Source organism: Coffea arabica, chromosome 6e, assembly GCF_036785885.1.
Source record: "Coffea arabica cultivar ET-39 chromosome 6e, Coffea Arabica ET-39 HiFi, whole genome shotgun sequence".
NCBI classification, from domain to species: domain Eukaryota; kingdom Viridiplantae; phylum Streptophyta; class Magnoliopsida; order Gentianales; family Rubiaceae; genus Coffea; species Coffea arabica.
The window spans coordinates 19,990,837-20,007,060 of record NC_092321.1 but is presented as its reverse complement, the minus strand read 5'-3'; the positions used below and the strand labels follow the sequence as shown (position 1 = coordinate 20,007,060).

Here is a 16,224-nt window from a genome sequence, read left to right as displayed (position 1 = left end):
CAGGCAACCTTCAACCCTAAAACTCTTCTACTGCATCCATAGAGTATCCAGAAACTAAGATTCGATCTAAAAGAAGCCAATATGAAGCAGAAAATGTCGGAACCCAGCCACCCCTCCAACCCTAGCTCACTTTTTCCAGAATTTTTCTTTGCACTTTTTCTCTCGATTTTCTCTCCTCTTTTTGTTGTTTTTCCTTCCTTTCCCTTTGGCAGCCGCCTCCCTCTTTATCTCTTGTTGTCCTCCTCCCTTCTCCAGCCTTTCCTTTTGCTTTTATATCAAACCCAAAATCTCAAACCCTCCCTTCTAATGTGAGGATGAGCTGAAATTTTTCATAGTAAATTAGAGCCACTAGATGGCTGTTAATCCAGAAGATTCTTGATGTTTGGATCAAGGCCAGGTGGCCACGTACCGAAGTGATCAAATGGAGGAAAAAAATGGAAGAAAATGAGTGAAAAATGAGACGGAATTTTGCAGCGGAGTTTCTTGTACTATTGCTCCTCTTCTTCGTACGAAGAAGAGGAGAAACCCAGCGCACGTGGGTTTTCCTTCCTTTTTTTTTTTTTTACAAAAACTGATTTTTTTCACTTTTCATTTTTCACTTTTTTTTCTTTTCCTTTTCTTTTCCTAATTTTTCCAAAAAAAATGATTTTTATCAAGAAATAGAAATGAAACAAAATAAATGAAATAAAATAAAATTTAACTAAAAATGAATAAATAAAATGATAAAATTTTGATGTCTACAGAAGTATTAGAATTTTTTACTCATATGAAGGTAAAGAATTTTAATATTAGGTTACGGGAAAAAAAAGCATTGAAGGAAAAGAAGCGTGCCAAGGATTTTCCGTAGTCTATTTCAGTTCGGGCCTCAGTTTTTCTCGACCCAGTTATGTGACCCATATGAGATTCTTTCCCATCTCTCAGTCTATCTTTTATATATATTTGTTTATTTAAATTAAATAAAAATCAAGATCCGACTTAATATATCAACGGTCTAATTTGTGAATTTCCCGCGGCTGCCGAGACGAATTAGGAAATCACCTTTGCTTCCACGCGGGACTTTCCTTTTTCTGATAGCTGTTTCCTTTATATAATGATCAGTACCCTACTGGTCGTTAAACAGATTACTCCCTAAGAAATTGCAGAGCGACTGAATTATCACGTCAAGGAGGGAGGAGAAAAAAAACCCACAGAGGATATCGTGTAAAGAAGGATGGGCTCCGGGAAGAAGAAGATAGAAATCAAAAAAATTGAAAAGGAATCATCCCGAATGGTAACATTCTTGAAAAGATGCAAGGGTCTTTTCAAGAAAGTTCGAGAATTGCAAGCGAAAATTGGGGCCAACGTTGCCGTGATTGTCTTCTCGCCGGCCGGGAATCCCTACACGATGGGAAATGTATCGTTGTTTGATAATGCTCTGAACAAGGGTACCGGTCCTGCTTCTGGTGATGCTACATTTAATGGGTTCGATTTCGAGAAAGGTGCGAAGGATGCGAATGCTTTTTGTGCAAGTACGAGCAATGGTTTGAGGGAGTGGTTGGATGGGATAGACGTGGATGGTTGTGCTGAAATCGAGGAATTACTGCACATGAAAGAGCAGTTGCTAGTGTCTAGAGAGAGGATTCAGGGGCTAATTCAGTGAAACCTTCTTGGTTTCTGTAGAATTTTTTTTTTTGTGTATTGGGCGATAGTTACTGTTTTAGATTAACAAAAGGTTACTGAAAAGAAATAGTTTGTTGTTTTTTCACTTCCTTCGCCTGTGACTATACTTTGTTTACCCAATGGTACAGAGTTGAAGAGCATTCAACAATCAACAAAATGCACCTTGCCATTCTGCAACAATTTTAGTTCAACAGGTTTACCCGTTTCCTGTGTTGATCCCTTGACTCGATTCATTCTTTTACATTTCTTCTCATACCAAGAATTAACTCCTTTTATTTATCAACAATGAAGTGCTAAAATTTAAGTTTAAAGACCAGACTTACTAATACTCCTCTCTTGCATGTTCAAGTTACACTGTCCACCAGCACTTATGCCAAGAAACTTATTAGCTTTCATCACTCCAAAACGATTCCAAATTCAAAATTAAGAAACTAATATGTTTTGACAACTTTTGGTAAAAAATCACGAGCTTTAACTTCTAAATAGATACTACTACTAGCTTACATCCAGAAAAGTCAGAACCTTACAGTAATAACTAAGCAACCCACCAATATTTTGCTCTACAAAATCCATTATCCACCAAACTAGTAATATGCAATATCCCAGTTAACATGAATCCGAGATAAACTCAAGATGCACATTTTATGATATATCGAGAAAATTAAGTCAATTTGAAGTAGGAACTCACAAAAAAATAGAGAGAAATGAGATGGAGACAACTACATAGTCGCTGGGACAGCCACCCTCGACGGCACAGCTGGCATCTTTCACGATGAGGTGGATAATTACTTGGAGCTGCAGATGGCCATTAAACTGTTGATGAAATTGCCTTATAGAAGTGGGTTTGCGATTTACGAAGATAAAGCACCGTAATTTCCAAGTGCATTCAAGCCCCCATTTCCACGTGCTTGGTGTTTGTTTGACCCTAAAGCAACATGGGTACAATGAGTTTGCTTTAGTCTGCTAGTGTTTAAGCATTATGAGTCAGAAATTATTCAACTACTTTTAAGTAAAAGTAGAAATCTTCCCATCCATGGCAAGTGAAGTAGAAAAATAATCATGTTGATGTTTTGGATTTAACGTTTACTAGCCTCTTCAAATAATTCATTAGTCAGTCAGAGTATGATATCTCTGGGGAACCATCTATTTTCTCGTTTTCAAGTGAAAGAAAACATTACAACACTATCAGAAGAAAATGGCAACAAGACAATAAGTGCCATGGCTCTCCCATGTATCCTGAGAATTTTTTAAAAACGTTTTCACTATTGTCCAGTTTCATTATAAGTGTTATGTTATGTGAGGTTGAAGGCTCCCTAACCCAAGTCCGAATATGCACTTGATTCATTGGTCGGTTCGAACTTTTTAATAAGTCTGGTTAATTGGTGTCAGTTCAAAGGTTCCATTATTGTCTAGTTTCTTTATAGGACTATCAATAGTCGGGTCAGCCCGAACTCGGCTTGTTCGGTCCAAAAAAAAACTCAAAAAATCCGACCTTTCAATGAGCCGGTCTAAGCTTGAATCTAAAAAATTGACCCGAATTAAATATGAGCAGAGTTTGAATCTCATTAGGTTCAAACCCGATATAGGTCCGGCACTTCAATTACTTTTATATATATAATATTTATATTTTAAAATTATATATAATTATATATCCAAATTTATTATTACTAAATACTAAATATATACAAATTATAAATTACAAAAATACAAAATACGTATCATAAGTTGTGGTTATGCATGCTCATTCTGTAGTATATTAGAATATTTGTTGTAATATTATATGTTTAACATCCCTTAATGAAGACTATTTTGGATTGTAATTTACTTCTATATGTGCCCAAATCGATTTAGCAACAATTACTTTCTTTTTGTGCCTAATTGTAAACATATCATATCAATTTTCATTATTTACAGTAGGGGTGTGCAAATTCGAAAAATTCCGATTTACCGACCGATTTCGAATTCAGAATTTCGGTAATTCGGAATAGAATTCGGTAATTCCGATTTCGAATTGGTCGAAATCGGGTCGAATTCGAAAATATAATTTTGAAGTCGGTAGTTCCGATTTCAAATTGGAATTCAAAATCGGAATATTGTAATTTCGATTTCGTTTAATAATCTATATATAATATAATATTTGTTAATAATATAATAATATACAAAACAACCTGTCAACCTCCAAAATGACAAAAAAGCAAAATTGCAAATTGCAAAACCTAATCTGTTAACTTTTCCGCCTCTTCCTCATCGTCTCTCAAGACTCAAGTCTCACCTTCCTTCCTCCGCCTCCACCGCCACTCCGCCAGACTCTGCCAGTCTTCAGTCGAGAGTCGAGAGTCGAGACCCGAGAACTAGAAGGAGCTCAACTATTCTGCCTTTAGCTTTCCGTACTTCCTCAACTTTCATCTTCACTCTCTCTCATTCTCGGTTTACCTCCATCTTCACGCCATCTTCAAGCCCGACAGTCTTCATCTTCATCTTCAAGCAATTATCAGCCTTCATCTTTAAGGACAAGTTGAGGTACGCCGTAGGCGGGTGATTTTACTTAGGCTATGCTATAATTGCTATTAATCTATGTTTCTAGTTTATTTTTCTTAGGCATTTTATCAAACAGCTTCTGAGTAGGAGAGTTGGGGAAAGGTTTCCTCATTTTGTCAGAATGATGCAAAGTCATGATTTTACTTAGCCTTCATCTTCTCCATGATAGGGAAGCTACTAGGTTGTGGGTCTTGTATTTGACTATACGTAACGGGTGCCATTTGCAGTGGAGCTTAGTTTTCAAGTTATGGAACAGGCAATGCTAAGAACAACCTTGTTGTGAGGTTGTGATGTTGACTTGCTTCGGGCCTTGAGAGGAGTCATATTCGGCTGCCAACCTCGTTGTGTTGAACATCTCTAATAAAGTCTTGTCCATTCTGACAAACTTTTATCAGGAAATGGTGCAGAAGCCTTCTGCAAATCTAGATTCCAGAGACCCTGAGATGGATAGGATCTTCTTCCTACCCAGTCAAGCCCAAGCCCAAGCCTCCCACCCCCCAACCCTTCCTCTCTCTGTCTCTCTAACACCCACACAGAGACACACAGATATGCATGCATTTAAAATTTTATTGACAGAATGGTACTTGTTCTCCTCTGTCTATTTGTAAACTCTAAAGATGTGGATTCAAACTGTGAAGTTTATGAGAGTTGGGGTGTAATTATTTGAACTGTCTGATTAAAGTCTATTTTATTGGTTGTTCCAGTGTTTTAACAGATATGAGATGCCTTCTCTCTCTTTCTCTCTTATATTCAATGAAGTATGCTTTCTATTTAATGGAAATAGCACCTTACAAGTGTCTAGTCTCTAGCAGGTATGGTTTTAACTCAACGAAGTACGCTTTCTATTTAATGAAAATAGCACCTTACAAGAAACCTTAGGTTCTTTTCTATATGGTTTTGTCTTTTGGGCTTTTTGAATTCGGTGAATTCGGTGAATTCCGAATTCTGAATTCAATTCGAAATCGAATTCGAAATCGGAATTGGCCATTTCGAATTCGAAATCGGTGGGGAAAATTCATGTCAAAATTTCGAAAAATTCCGATTTCAAGCTTTCGAATTACCGATTTCGAATTCGATGCACACCCCTAATTTACAGACTTTTGTAGATATGGAACATTGGCCCAAACAAATGACCGATCCCATCTAGAGTCCATATATTGAAAATGTCTTATACTTGCAATCCATGCATAGATCGAGAGCAATTTTTTCGGACCACGAGGTACAGGTCGATATTAAACAAGTCAACGGACTTTTTTGGAATCTTGTACACAATGATCTAAATCCGTGGATAGCACACTATCTAAGGGAGGTGGGTTTTTGGGGTATACTACAAGCAGGCCTATTTGAATTTGACCATGGATTGATCACAGTGTTTATAAAATGATGGAGATAGGAGACCCACCCTTTTCATCTCCCTGTCCGTAAGACTACTATTACTTTGTAGGATGTGAAGGTATTATGAGATCTCTGTGTAGATGGATTACCGGTCACACTTATTGATCGAAATCAGTCTATTGCTTAGAAGGACTTGATTCAGGAACTTTTAGGATTCAGACCAGAGAATTGTCATTTTAAGGATGACAGGCTGAAACTTGTACATTTATTAGAGTTTTTATACGAACCTTTTCCGGATGATGCACCGGAAGAATTAGTTCGTCAATATGTTTGGTACTATATTTTGATTTTATTTGGTGGACAACTATTTGCCGATACATGCGGCAACGTTGTTAGCTGTCATTGGTTAGATTTCATTCGAGACATTGAGAATATAAGCCAATATAGTTGAGGCAGCGTGACACTTGTGTGTTTGTACTCCCGTATGTATAAAGCATCTCAGGCAATGACAAGCTACACTGCTGGGCCATACATGCTTTTATAGGTGAGCGTATATACATTATTTGAATGTATATAACATTTTTATTTCACTTCTTTTTCGTAAGAATACAACTTGACAAAGTTTTTCATTATTACCAACTATGGACATAGGAGAGAATTTCCAAGATTAGACCAACCGTGTTGATTCCCGCTACATAAGGAAATGATTTTTCGAGAAGAAGTCGGTGGACAGTGAGCCGTACAACCAAGTACATGCCCTTGCATGTTATATCTGCATTTCGTTATCAACTTATCATGATGGACGTCGATGAGGTATTGCCCAGCCGTAACTGTTTTTATAGATGTATCTCTGCTTGTAATCACTGTCAGGACTAACTGTATTTACTTAAATAGTGAGAGTTTATTTGGGAGTTTTATCCTGACGAGATTATTGCGCATCTTTCCACGTATTGTTCGGCCGGACGACATGTATGGCAGTCGCTCATTTTGCTGATATATTGGGAGGTAGTTGAATTTCACTTTTTGCAGTGTGTGCTACGATAGTTTGGGATGCATCAACCTATACTAGACATGATTGACATAGATTGTGACAAGAAATTGCATTCTTTATACCGACCTAGACGGCTTGGGAAAGATTAGGCTTAACATCATAGTCATTGGATTGAATATTGGGAGTGTCATACTGAAACATATGTTCGAGGCACTCATCGCAATCCCAACGAATGTATGGATGACTACATGACATGGTACCATAATCGGATAGTCCGCTACATATCATCTCCTATTTTGGAACTGTCTTGACATGATGGTCATCGAGGAGATGGGGATTAGTTCAACTATTTGATAATTAATTATCATTTTAGCTTTACTTCTAAGCACGTATTTATGTTCTCTTAATTAACATACGTAATAACTACAATGAACATTTCCTATTTTCAACAAATTGATATTGCATCACGGATAGGATCAATTTACAATAGATATCTTGATCCTGCTAACCCTGTTCAGTGTGCTCATCCCGGCCTAACTTCCATTAGAAAGAAGGCATTTGGGACATTACAATACTTGAACCAGGGAATTCGGACTGCAGTTGGACCCTTTAGCCATCACGATATTGGTCCATCTACCTCTCACGCTGCACCTTTCAAAATCTGTCGAGCATCTACTCAGGTAGGTTTGTGGTAGGAATCAGGGAGGAAGGTGTCGTAGGAGGGCTACATCAATACGTGATAATGATGTTCTTGTTACACAGGCTCCTCATACTTCATCACATGGCCGATACGACCCTAATGTTGTCACTCAATTTTCCCATTCCGGATCATTCTATACCCCTCTGTGTGTGCCTACTTTTGGAAGTCATTTAAATGTGACACTTACTCCCTTATCAGGATTCAATTATATGACAAGTGCTGGTTCATCCTCTGTTAGGCCACATACGTCATCTGGGATGAATAATGATTTCATTGATACCCTTGATCATATCTATGACTTCTTAGGGTCCTCAATGGATTTTTTCACCAGTTTTTCAGATATACGCAGATACCGTTTTCATCAAGACCCTTCCAGTACTTCAACAAATCCTTCCTGTACGAGATGCAGTCAGACTCTTGTGGTGGACACTTCCGATGATGATGAGGACGAACAAATGCCTGAAGTACTACTTAGAAGGTCTGAACGGCTACAGTTGCAGCATAATTTGCCACATCGGAGAGTGCATTGGAGATGCGGTTGTTCCACTATCCCGCGCGATAGGGGCAAGAGGCACGTTCATGGGTGATTACAATTTGTAGCATTCATTAATGATTTCTAACTTTAAACAATGACAATACTTTTCACTTTGCTGCATTTAACATTTATTATATTGATACTACATTATTTATGGTACCTTTTTTTTTTTTTTAGTGTAAGCAGGAGGACTCGAACCCGAGACCTCTCACTTACACTCCCTCCCCCTGTACCACCCAACCCAACCCTCCCCCTGGTACCTTAATTATTCATAAAAGCAAAAAATTATCATACCTACGATGCAGTGTCATAAATATAAATCAATTTTTGTATTTGAATTTGGGATCTAAACCTCACTTTTTACTCATTCATCAGTATTTCATCATCGATTAATGGTGAAAACAAAATAGTATATTATTAACGTAATTTTTGCTTAAAAGCATAATACATTTTAAGACCAATTTTTTGTTCAGGATGATAAATTACGATTTAGGGTTTATAAATTAGGGTTCAAGTTTTATGAATTAGGATTTTAGCTTTATAAATTAGTATTTAAGATTTACTAATTTGGATTTAGGGTTTATAAATTAGGATTTTGACTTTATAAATTAGGATTAAGGGTTTAAGCTTTATAAAGTAGGGTTTACGAATTATAAATTTGGAATTAGGGTTTAGGCTTTATAGATTATTGTTTAGGGTTTTAGTTATTAGACTTTAGGGTTTCATTAAAAAAATTTTAAAAAAATGGTCTTAGCCGCATGCTCAAGCACTATCATATTCCAATAAAAAATGAAAACAAAATTTTCCTTCTCAATCGTAAAAGGAAAATGAAAAAGAAAATTGGTTTTTTTAGTAGCCGATAATTTCATTTTTTTCATTTGCGGCGACCATTCAATCATTACACATTCCCATACAACACCACTTCTCCGACTTTTTCTCTCATTCGCATTATTTCTGGAATTTCGCCGGGAAAAGAGCATAACTGTTTCTAAAAAGAATACCCCAAAGGAGCTTCACAGGTGGACAAATTTGAACATGTTTCCCGTCTTAGTTCTCCAGCCTTAGAAATTGGGATTGGGATTTTGTGGGCCTAATAGCAAATTTCGTGCAAATGCTAAGGAGCCACTTCCAAATTTCATGTCTTTCAATCTTTTATTTTCTATTAATTATAAGCTAAACAAAACTGACTCCAATTACGTTTTCAAAATGTGAAGTAATTTTGTGATGAAATTAAGGGCCTCCACTGAAGAGTTAGCTGCTTCGAGTCAATTGTGATAACCTTCAATGTTGTGTCTAAAAAGCCCCATTCTATGACAACTTTCTGTTGTCACTGGAAAATATTGTTATTAATAACCCTTTTTTTATTATAGTGTAGTGCACCACATTTGTAGTATGTCATGAGGCTTTTTCTTTTGTCACTCTTTTTTTTCTATAATGTGATTTACCATAATGTGTTATACCACACCGTAAAATTTCCCTTAAATATATCGGTCGATTTGACAAACCTTTCAGTGTGCAGAAAAAAGTTATGCAGCATGGCATATGGAAATTAAGACTTAGTGGTGAAATGATTGTTAGAGGGTGGCTAATAGAAGGCTGTGCTTATGGATCCATATCCTTTTATATATATATATATATATATATATATATATATATATATATAATACATTAGTGCAATGATTTACCATGATGTAATAAAAATGAATGCCAATATATATATAATGATGCGAGAAAAGTCCGAATGATTATTGTATATACCACATGGTTTATATATTAGCTACAAAATCGCAGAACTCCACAGATACAAAATCTGGGGCCAAGATATGATTATCCTGATGAAACTATAGGCTCCGTTTGGATTAGACTGTTTTTGTTTTTCAAAGACGAGTAGAAATTTCTATAATAAAGGGACCCTTCTTCTCATTCCTGCTCCTTCCTTTGCAACCTACAAATCGTCAAATCCCACGAGCGAAACAGTTAGTCCGAGTACTGCTAAGAGCATCCCGGACCAGTCTAACCATTATTTGTCTGCTTGCCCAGAAATTCGACAGGTAGAAGAGCAGATTGAAGACATCTCGCCAGTTCTTTCGCAGTCAGGTTGAATTCTTTATCCATCTACAAAAAAATTTAATTCGTTAAAAAGAAGGATTACTACAGTGATCTGTAAAAATTTTGTGAACAAAATGGTCTATACAGTATAGTGTGCATGGCAGACCTCGGCTATAATAGTGATATCAAGAGCCAGATCTCGAAATTGTGCAACACTAGTATTTGTGACTGTGAGATTGAGTTTTTCTACTTTACAGATGAATTTGGTCAGCAACCCTGTTTGATTTCCATAGCGAATTCTCAGCAGAACTTTCTTGTCACAAACTTTAACTTCAATTTCAGGTAATGACAGTTGATCAATGGTGTTAGCTGTCTCATCTGAGGATCCCTCATCTTCAGCTAAAAGTCCTTGTGATTTCTTCACAAGCACTACAGATTCCACAGTTTGCTTTGTGGTTTTTTCTTCTAGCGTGTTTACTCTCTCCTGTAGATATTTCAAGTACTTGATGGCATCTCCCAAAACTGAAGTTTTATCCATCTGCAAGCAAGATATATACAACACCTTGTCAATATTAAGATTTGTATGTACACAAGATTAAGTATATAAGCTGCAATATCGTACTAAAATTGTGAATATATACATAAACATAGTAAGACACAATCTTGCATAATGTGCACATAATTAACGTTTATATCGCATCAAAGATTCCTACTTGTCTTAGCACATCTCTTGCCTGTTTTATAGTATACAAAATCTAGACTTCAACTCCTCACAAGTCACAACCACCCGCCCTCCCCTCCCATGCACCGAACGACTTGAAATTATGCCAACACAAAGCATTTGTTAGCCTTCAAATTAGAAGACCTGAAGGTGAACATGTAATGGAGAATTCAGTACCTTCTTGAGGCCAGGAACCATGGCGGAAAGAGCAATGAATTGCTGGCTGAGTTGCTCACGCCGCTTTCTTTCTGCTGCTATGTGATCGTAGGATTTGGATGGTGGTCGAGTACTACTTCCAGGTTTCTTTGCTTTTGTTCGGACTGCAGTAGCTTTAGCAGCTACCCCAACATGATTTACAAATGAACCATGGGATGCCAAAACCCCAGACACTACTTCATCCTCAGGGTACAAGTTTCCTAGACTCACTTGTTCAAAACTTATATCTGGCACATTTGGATTCCCAAAAGTGAGGATGACTGGGGAAGAAGAAGCTTGATCGAAATTAAACATGGTATGGGTGTTGGATAATGTGCAGCCATTAGGCTTGCGCTGTTTAGCTGGTCTTTCGGTCACTACCAGAGGCGGCGCCATCACTATTGAAGATACACAAGCTGGAGCTGGAGCTGCTTCCTTGAATAATGGTGGGAAAACATGTAGGTGAGCTGCATTCTCGAGACAGGGGGCTTTGGAAGTCATTTCCAAATGCAGCAGGTAAGGCTTCATCGAAGAAGTCCATAATTTGACAATATTGATCATTTAGAAATGGGCTTTCCAATTCCTGACAATAGAAGGAATGTATCATGATGATTTGAGCTACAAAAAACAATCGACAAATTAGCTACAATTTGATTGATTAAAGTCAAGAAAGGAAACCACTGAGAGCTCAGTGGCCACCACCTCTCCTGGTGGGGCGGGAGGTCAGGGGTTCAACCCTTGCCTCCCACCAAATTGTCTGTCCCCCTCATGAGTAATTCGATTGGTCTCAGCAAGTCTCCTTAGGAACTGGTGTCCAGTGCTCGCAATGGTCCGAGTCCCATGGTTATCGTGTTCGGGGGATGGGGCCTTTCCTCCCGGGCCGGAGTGGGATTAGTCGGGCACCGCAAGGATTGACCCGGACACTCACTCCGTCAGCAAAAAAAAAAAAAAAAGTCAAGAAAGCAAAAAATAAAAATAAAAAAGTGGCAGCACAAGAAGTTTTTCCATTCGTCTGCATTTGTTTGTCTTACTTTGCTGGTAATTAAAACAACTAGATCACGATTAATAAGAATTAGTTCTAGGAGACAAGTGCGTCTTGTTTTATGCCATCTTCCTCATGCAAAATTGATATGGACATAAAACTAGAAAGAAGCGATTAACAATTTTACACTCATCTTCCTTAACCTCCGGAGTTCAGATTAGCTTCTTGCATCTTAAATGAAACAAGTTGCTAAAAAAATATGCCCATGAGTACTTCATGAAAGTAGGATCCAAATCCAAGAAAGTCCTATCTTCATGATTTTTAACTGCAGTCTGATGACCCTAAGAGGCTATATCCATTGACCTGAACTTCGAATATATTATTGTTTCATTGCTCTAGAACTTTTTACTCTTGTAGAAGGTAAAAGTTCTGGTTTACATGGTAGAAGTATTTGCAGCCACGCATACATATAGCTGAATCTGGCCGGATGTTCACTTGTCTGTGAAAAGAAAAAACCAATTTATACAGCTAAATCGTCTGAAATAAAAGCTAACAAGAAAAAGAATTCAAGCCAATTTTAGCCATGTTCATCCACATGTACCTTACGTACGCAAGTGTAGGAGTCAAGAATGTGCTTAGCTTATGACTAATATACACGAACGAACATTCAGAAGGCATACATAAAAGCTTATATCCTTTCTAGATAATTGAAATTATAATGGCAAGATACAAACAAATCCCTATCATCCATAACATGTGTGATCAAGTTTGAGCAATGTTAATGTTCAAGAATTATGACTACAAATCTAAGTTTCAAGCAGATTGCATTCTTACCAGATCCAAGAGCCATGAATTTGCTGAATTGTCCACGACATCATTGGCCATGGCTGCACAAAAATAGAAAGTTTAAAGCATCCCAGGCTAGCTGACGAGGTGGACATAAATGCAACTTTAGTTTTCAGAATAGGGGAGCTAACCTCACGTCGCCAACTCCCAATCAGACAGCCTATGAGCTTTCCCTTGAAAAGCTGCTAAAGAAGATTTGGCTTCTTATATAGAGGAGAAGGCTGCATAACATTATATGGTTTATTTAATTTTGTGAAGGATGAAAGTTCAAAGACTTGTATCAGCCCTACAAAATTAACCTTCTCGCTCTATTGTCATATTCCGACTGCGGTAGGTATATTTGTGTTTTGCTCAATTGTGTTCGGTTCTTTCCCATGAGTACGGATTGTATATCAAATAATGTAGCAGATACAAAAAATGCATAGCATTCAACAAAAACACAACTATATGCCTCTAATGATCACATTTTAATACACTTCAAACGTACACATTTTATACACTATGGTTCTAAAGTCCAGGGCTTGGCGCATGAAAAATTTTGTTACACAGTCGGTTCAACCACTATGCATAATTTTAATATCCCGAGGAGGCATTAGTCTACCAGTTAAAATTAAGACTTTGGATTGCCGGTTTCTGTCGAAAAATTATGTCGTTTTCCGTGATCACATTTCCCTATTACCTTTTTCCCTCACATATATCAAATCGCTACAGTAATTTTTCCATGAAAAATCACGAAAAATGCAATCCAAACACAAGAATTTAGAGCTCTTGGGTTCCAGTCTTTTATTCTCTTTCTTACTTCTTAAATTTCACGTCTCTCCTACTAAAAGTATAAAAAATCAGATACATTTGAATACACTTCAAATCGTGCATCATAAAGATAATAATTTTGTATTCCTCAATTCTACAATTAACTAGTTTTGAGTATTTGTTAAGTCTTATAATTAATTTTTGAAAATAATATTCAATTCATAGATCCTTTATATTATGTAGTAACACATCTACAATTACACGACATTTACCCCCGCGTGAATGGTCCAGCGGCGGCGCCTCTCACCAGTGACCCTTGAGGTCACAAGTTCGAGTCTCCGCTACGCTGGATTCCTCCGCGCACTTAACGTGTTCGGACCAGGTTGGGGCGCCGGGTCCAGGCCGCAGGGGATTAGTCGGGCCCCGTAAGGATTGACCCGAACACCCCTGTGTCGACAAAAAAAAAAAAAAAAAAAATTACACGACATTTACGTTTAAAGGGGGTGTAATAATTAAAAGGGCAAATTACATTTTAGCCCCTTGTGGTTTTCGCAAAAACCACATAACCCCCCCATCGTTCAAAAAGCTATACATAAACCCCCTGTGGTTTGGGTTGAACTGGCAAATAGACGGAAAGCACCCACCGTAACGATTCGTGGGCAAAATGTCCAAATTACCCTAATATAAATACAAAAAGGAAGCAGATGAGTCAGATTCTTCCTTGTTCTGTCTTTGTCGTGAGAAAAGGAGAGAAAAACATGACCACCGAATGAAGGAGAGAAATTTAACCCACAAAGATCTACCATTGAAGACCAAAAAGCAGCTGTGAAAGAGCATCACGAAAGCTGTTGTTGCATCTGGTAAGTTTTTTGACATCATTTTAGCATATAAGATGCACTTGCATGGTTTTTGAACAGAAACTATCAGGCATTGGAAAGTTAATAAATCAGTGATTATTTTGCTTAAGCGTTGATTAATTTAAAATTTTGCTGCTTTGGGACAATCTGTATTATCATATTTAAGCATAGAATATTTTATCGACTAGAATTGAATTTATGCATTAAGATTAGGGTAAAGAAAATTGCATTCGGGAGTAAAGAAAATCCCGCCTGCATAATAACGTTGAAACCCGCAAGCGGGATTCTGTGTTTTTTCTATTTCAAGGTTAGCTCGCATGCGGGTTAATGTTATATTTGAGCGCGAGAAGAAAAAATTGGTAATTAGGCTCTTTGGGCATTATAAGTAAATATTTAAATTAATGGCAGTTTTATTACACCAATATTATTGTATTATCATTATTATGATTATTGTATTATTTCTTATGCAAATATAACATTTAATTATTTAAATTTGATTTTATTTTTACAATTTATAAAATTTTTATCACTTATATAATATTTTTAAAACCCTAATACATCTAAATTTGATTTTATTTTTCAAATTTATAAGATTTTTATTTTAAAAAATGGGATACGGATAAGATATCCGGTTGGTTCGATTTGCATAGGTGCATATGAGAATATCCGAATACTCTTTAAACCCGCATGCGGGTTTAAGGAGATTATGGCAACTCTCTGACACACTAGTTACCCGTCCAACTTGTGTGTAACTAAAATATATTTAAATAATATATTTCATATTTTTGTTATTTAGAGTTTAACAAAACATTAATATTGGGTAGATTTGAGGGATATGCATAATTTTGCATATTTGTAGGAATATTAGAAAATGGAAAATTTGGGTAAATTCCCAAATTTTGGAGGTAAGGTGCAATCCAAGAACTAAAACAGTCATTTATAAAACCTTAACAGTCATTTATAAAATAGTCATTTCTAAAACCTTATCATCACTGCCTCACCAGTTGAACGAAAATTGCAGGTTTGTTCAGCTTCTATCTTCACGGCATTTCTTCTTATTTTTCTTTCGTTCTCTATCTTGGGTTCCTTCACCAACTTTCAGTGCAAAGTCAGCAACAAAGTATTTCGGAAGATGGAAAGAGATGAGGAGCACCCATCTAGGCTTTATTGGGTACGTCAAATTGGTCAGGGGTAATATGGGTATGTTTCCTACTGCTACCAGAAGAACAGGCGCGTTTTGCCCACGAATCGTTACGGTGGGTGCTTTCCGTCTATTTGCCAGTTCAACCCAAACCACAGGGGGTTTATGTATAGCTTTTTGAACGATGGGGGGGTTATGTGGTTTTTTCGAAAACCACAGGGGGCTAAAATGTAATTTGCCCTAATTAAAAAGCTAAAAGGGGCTGTGTAGATTTATTATCTCTTCCCCAACAATCCACTTTAACTCTAAAATTTTCAGGTCACCAATTTATCATATTCTCCCAATCATTTACTAATAGTACGAACATATGAGCTCAAAGGCAGGTCAGTGAGCAACCGTTAAAATAGCTTCTTTTGGATTTTCGGGTAAGATCCTGTAGTATTGCCTGCAAGCACGTGAGAGAACAGAATCTAGTTGTGGCGCTTGATTCGTCATGAAAGCAGCCATGCAGAGACTGAGATTCTTGCCTCGTTATTCTTATCATTCGGAAGATCTATCTCTAGTTGCCATGTGTGTCGAAGCAAAGTCCCCCGTATGGATTAGCTTTTTAAGGATATTTTTAAAATATTTTACTATAATAGTGTATATAAAAAACTTTTATTATAAATATTTTTTAAAATATTTGATCTATTGTATTGATGAAATATTTTTGTTTGTATATTACTATAACATTACAATTGAAAATCTTATTTTTGCAATGTTTTTAAACTTGAACTAGGGATTGAAGCAGAAGAGTCTTTGACTTGTGGTTCAATCGGTTTGACCAATTTAATCCCAGTTCAATAATTTAATTATTTTCTTTATTTTTAGGATTAAAAATTTTAAATAAAACAGAAATATTTGTTTAAAAAATAAAAAATTAGTA

At 36.8% G+C, this 16,224-nt stretch overlaps 1 protein-coding gene and 1 pseudogene across 1 annotated transcript; one reads left to right on the top strand and one right to left on the bottom strand.

The window, feature by feature from the left end:
- The first annotated feature begins 1,210 nt into the window (after positions 1-1,210).
- Positions 1,211-1,639, top strand: LOC113696552 (MADS-box protein AGL24-like). Its single transcript, XM_027215955.1, has one exon. It carries the CDS (start codon positions 1,211-1,213, stop codon positions 1,637-1,639), a length of 429 nt encoding a protein of 142 aa, XP_027071756.1.
- Positions 1,640-9,771: 8,132 nt separating this feature from the next.
- Positions 9,772-11,297, bottom strand: LOC113696551 (transcription factor bHLH18-like; annotated as a pseudogene).
- Between the last annotated feature and the right edge of the window lie 4,927 nt (positions 11,298-16,224).

What these genes read in the sequence shown, in the direction of transcription:
- LOC113696552 (XM_027215955.1), top strand. Translation starts at nt 1,211, where the DNA reads ATGGGCTCCGGGAAGAAGAAGATAGAAATCAAAAAAATTGAAAAGGAA.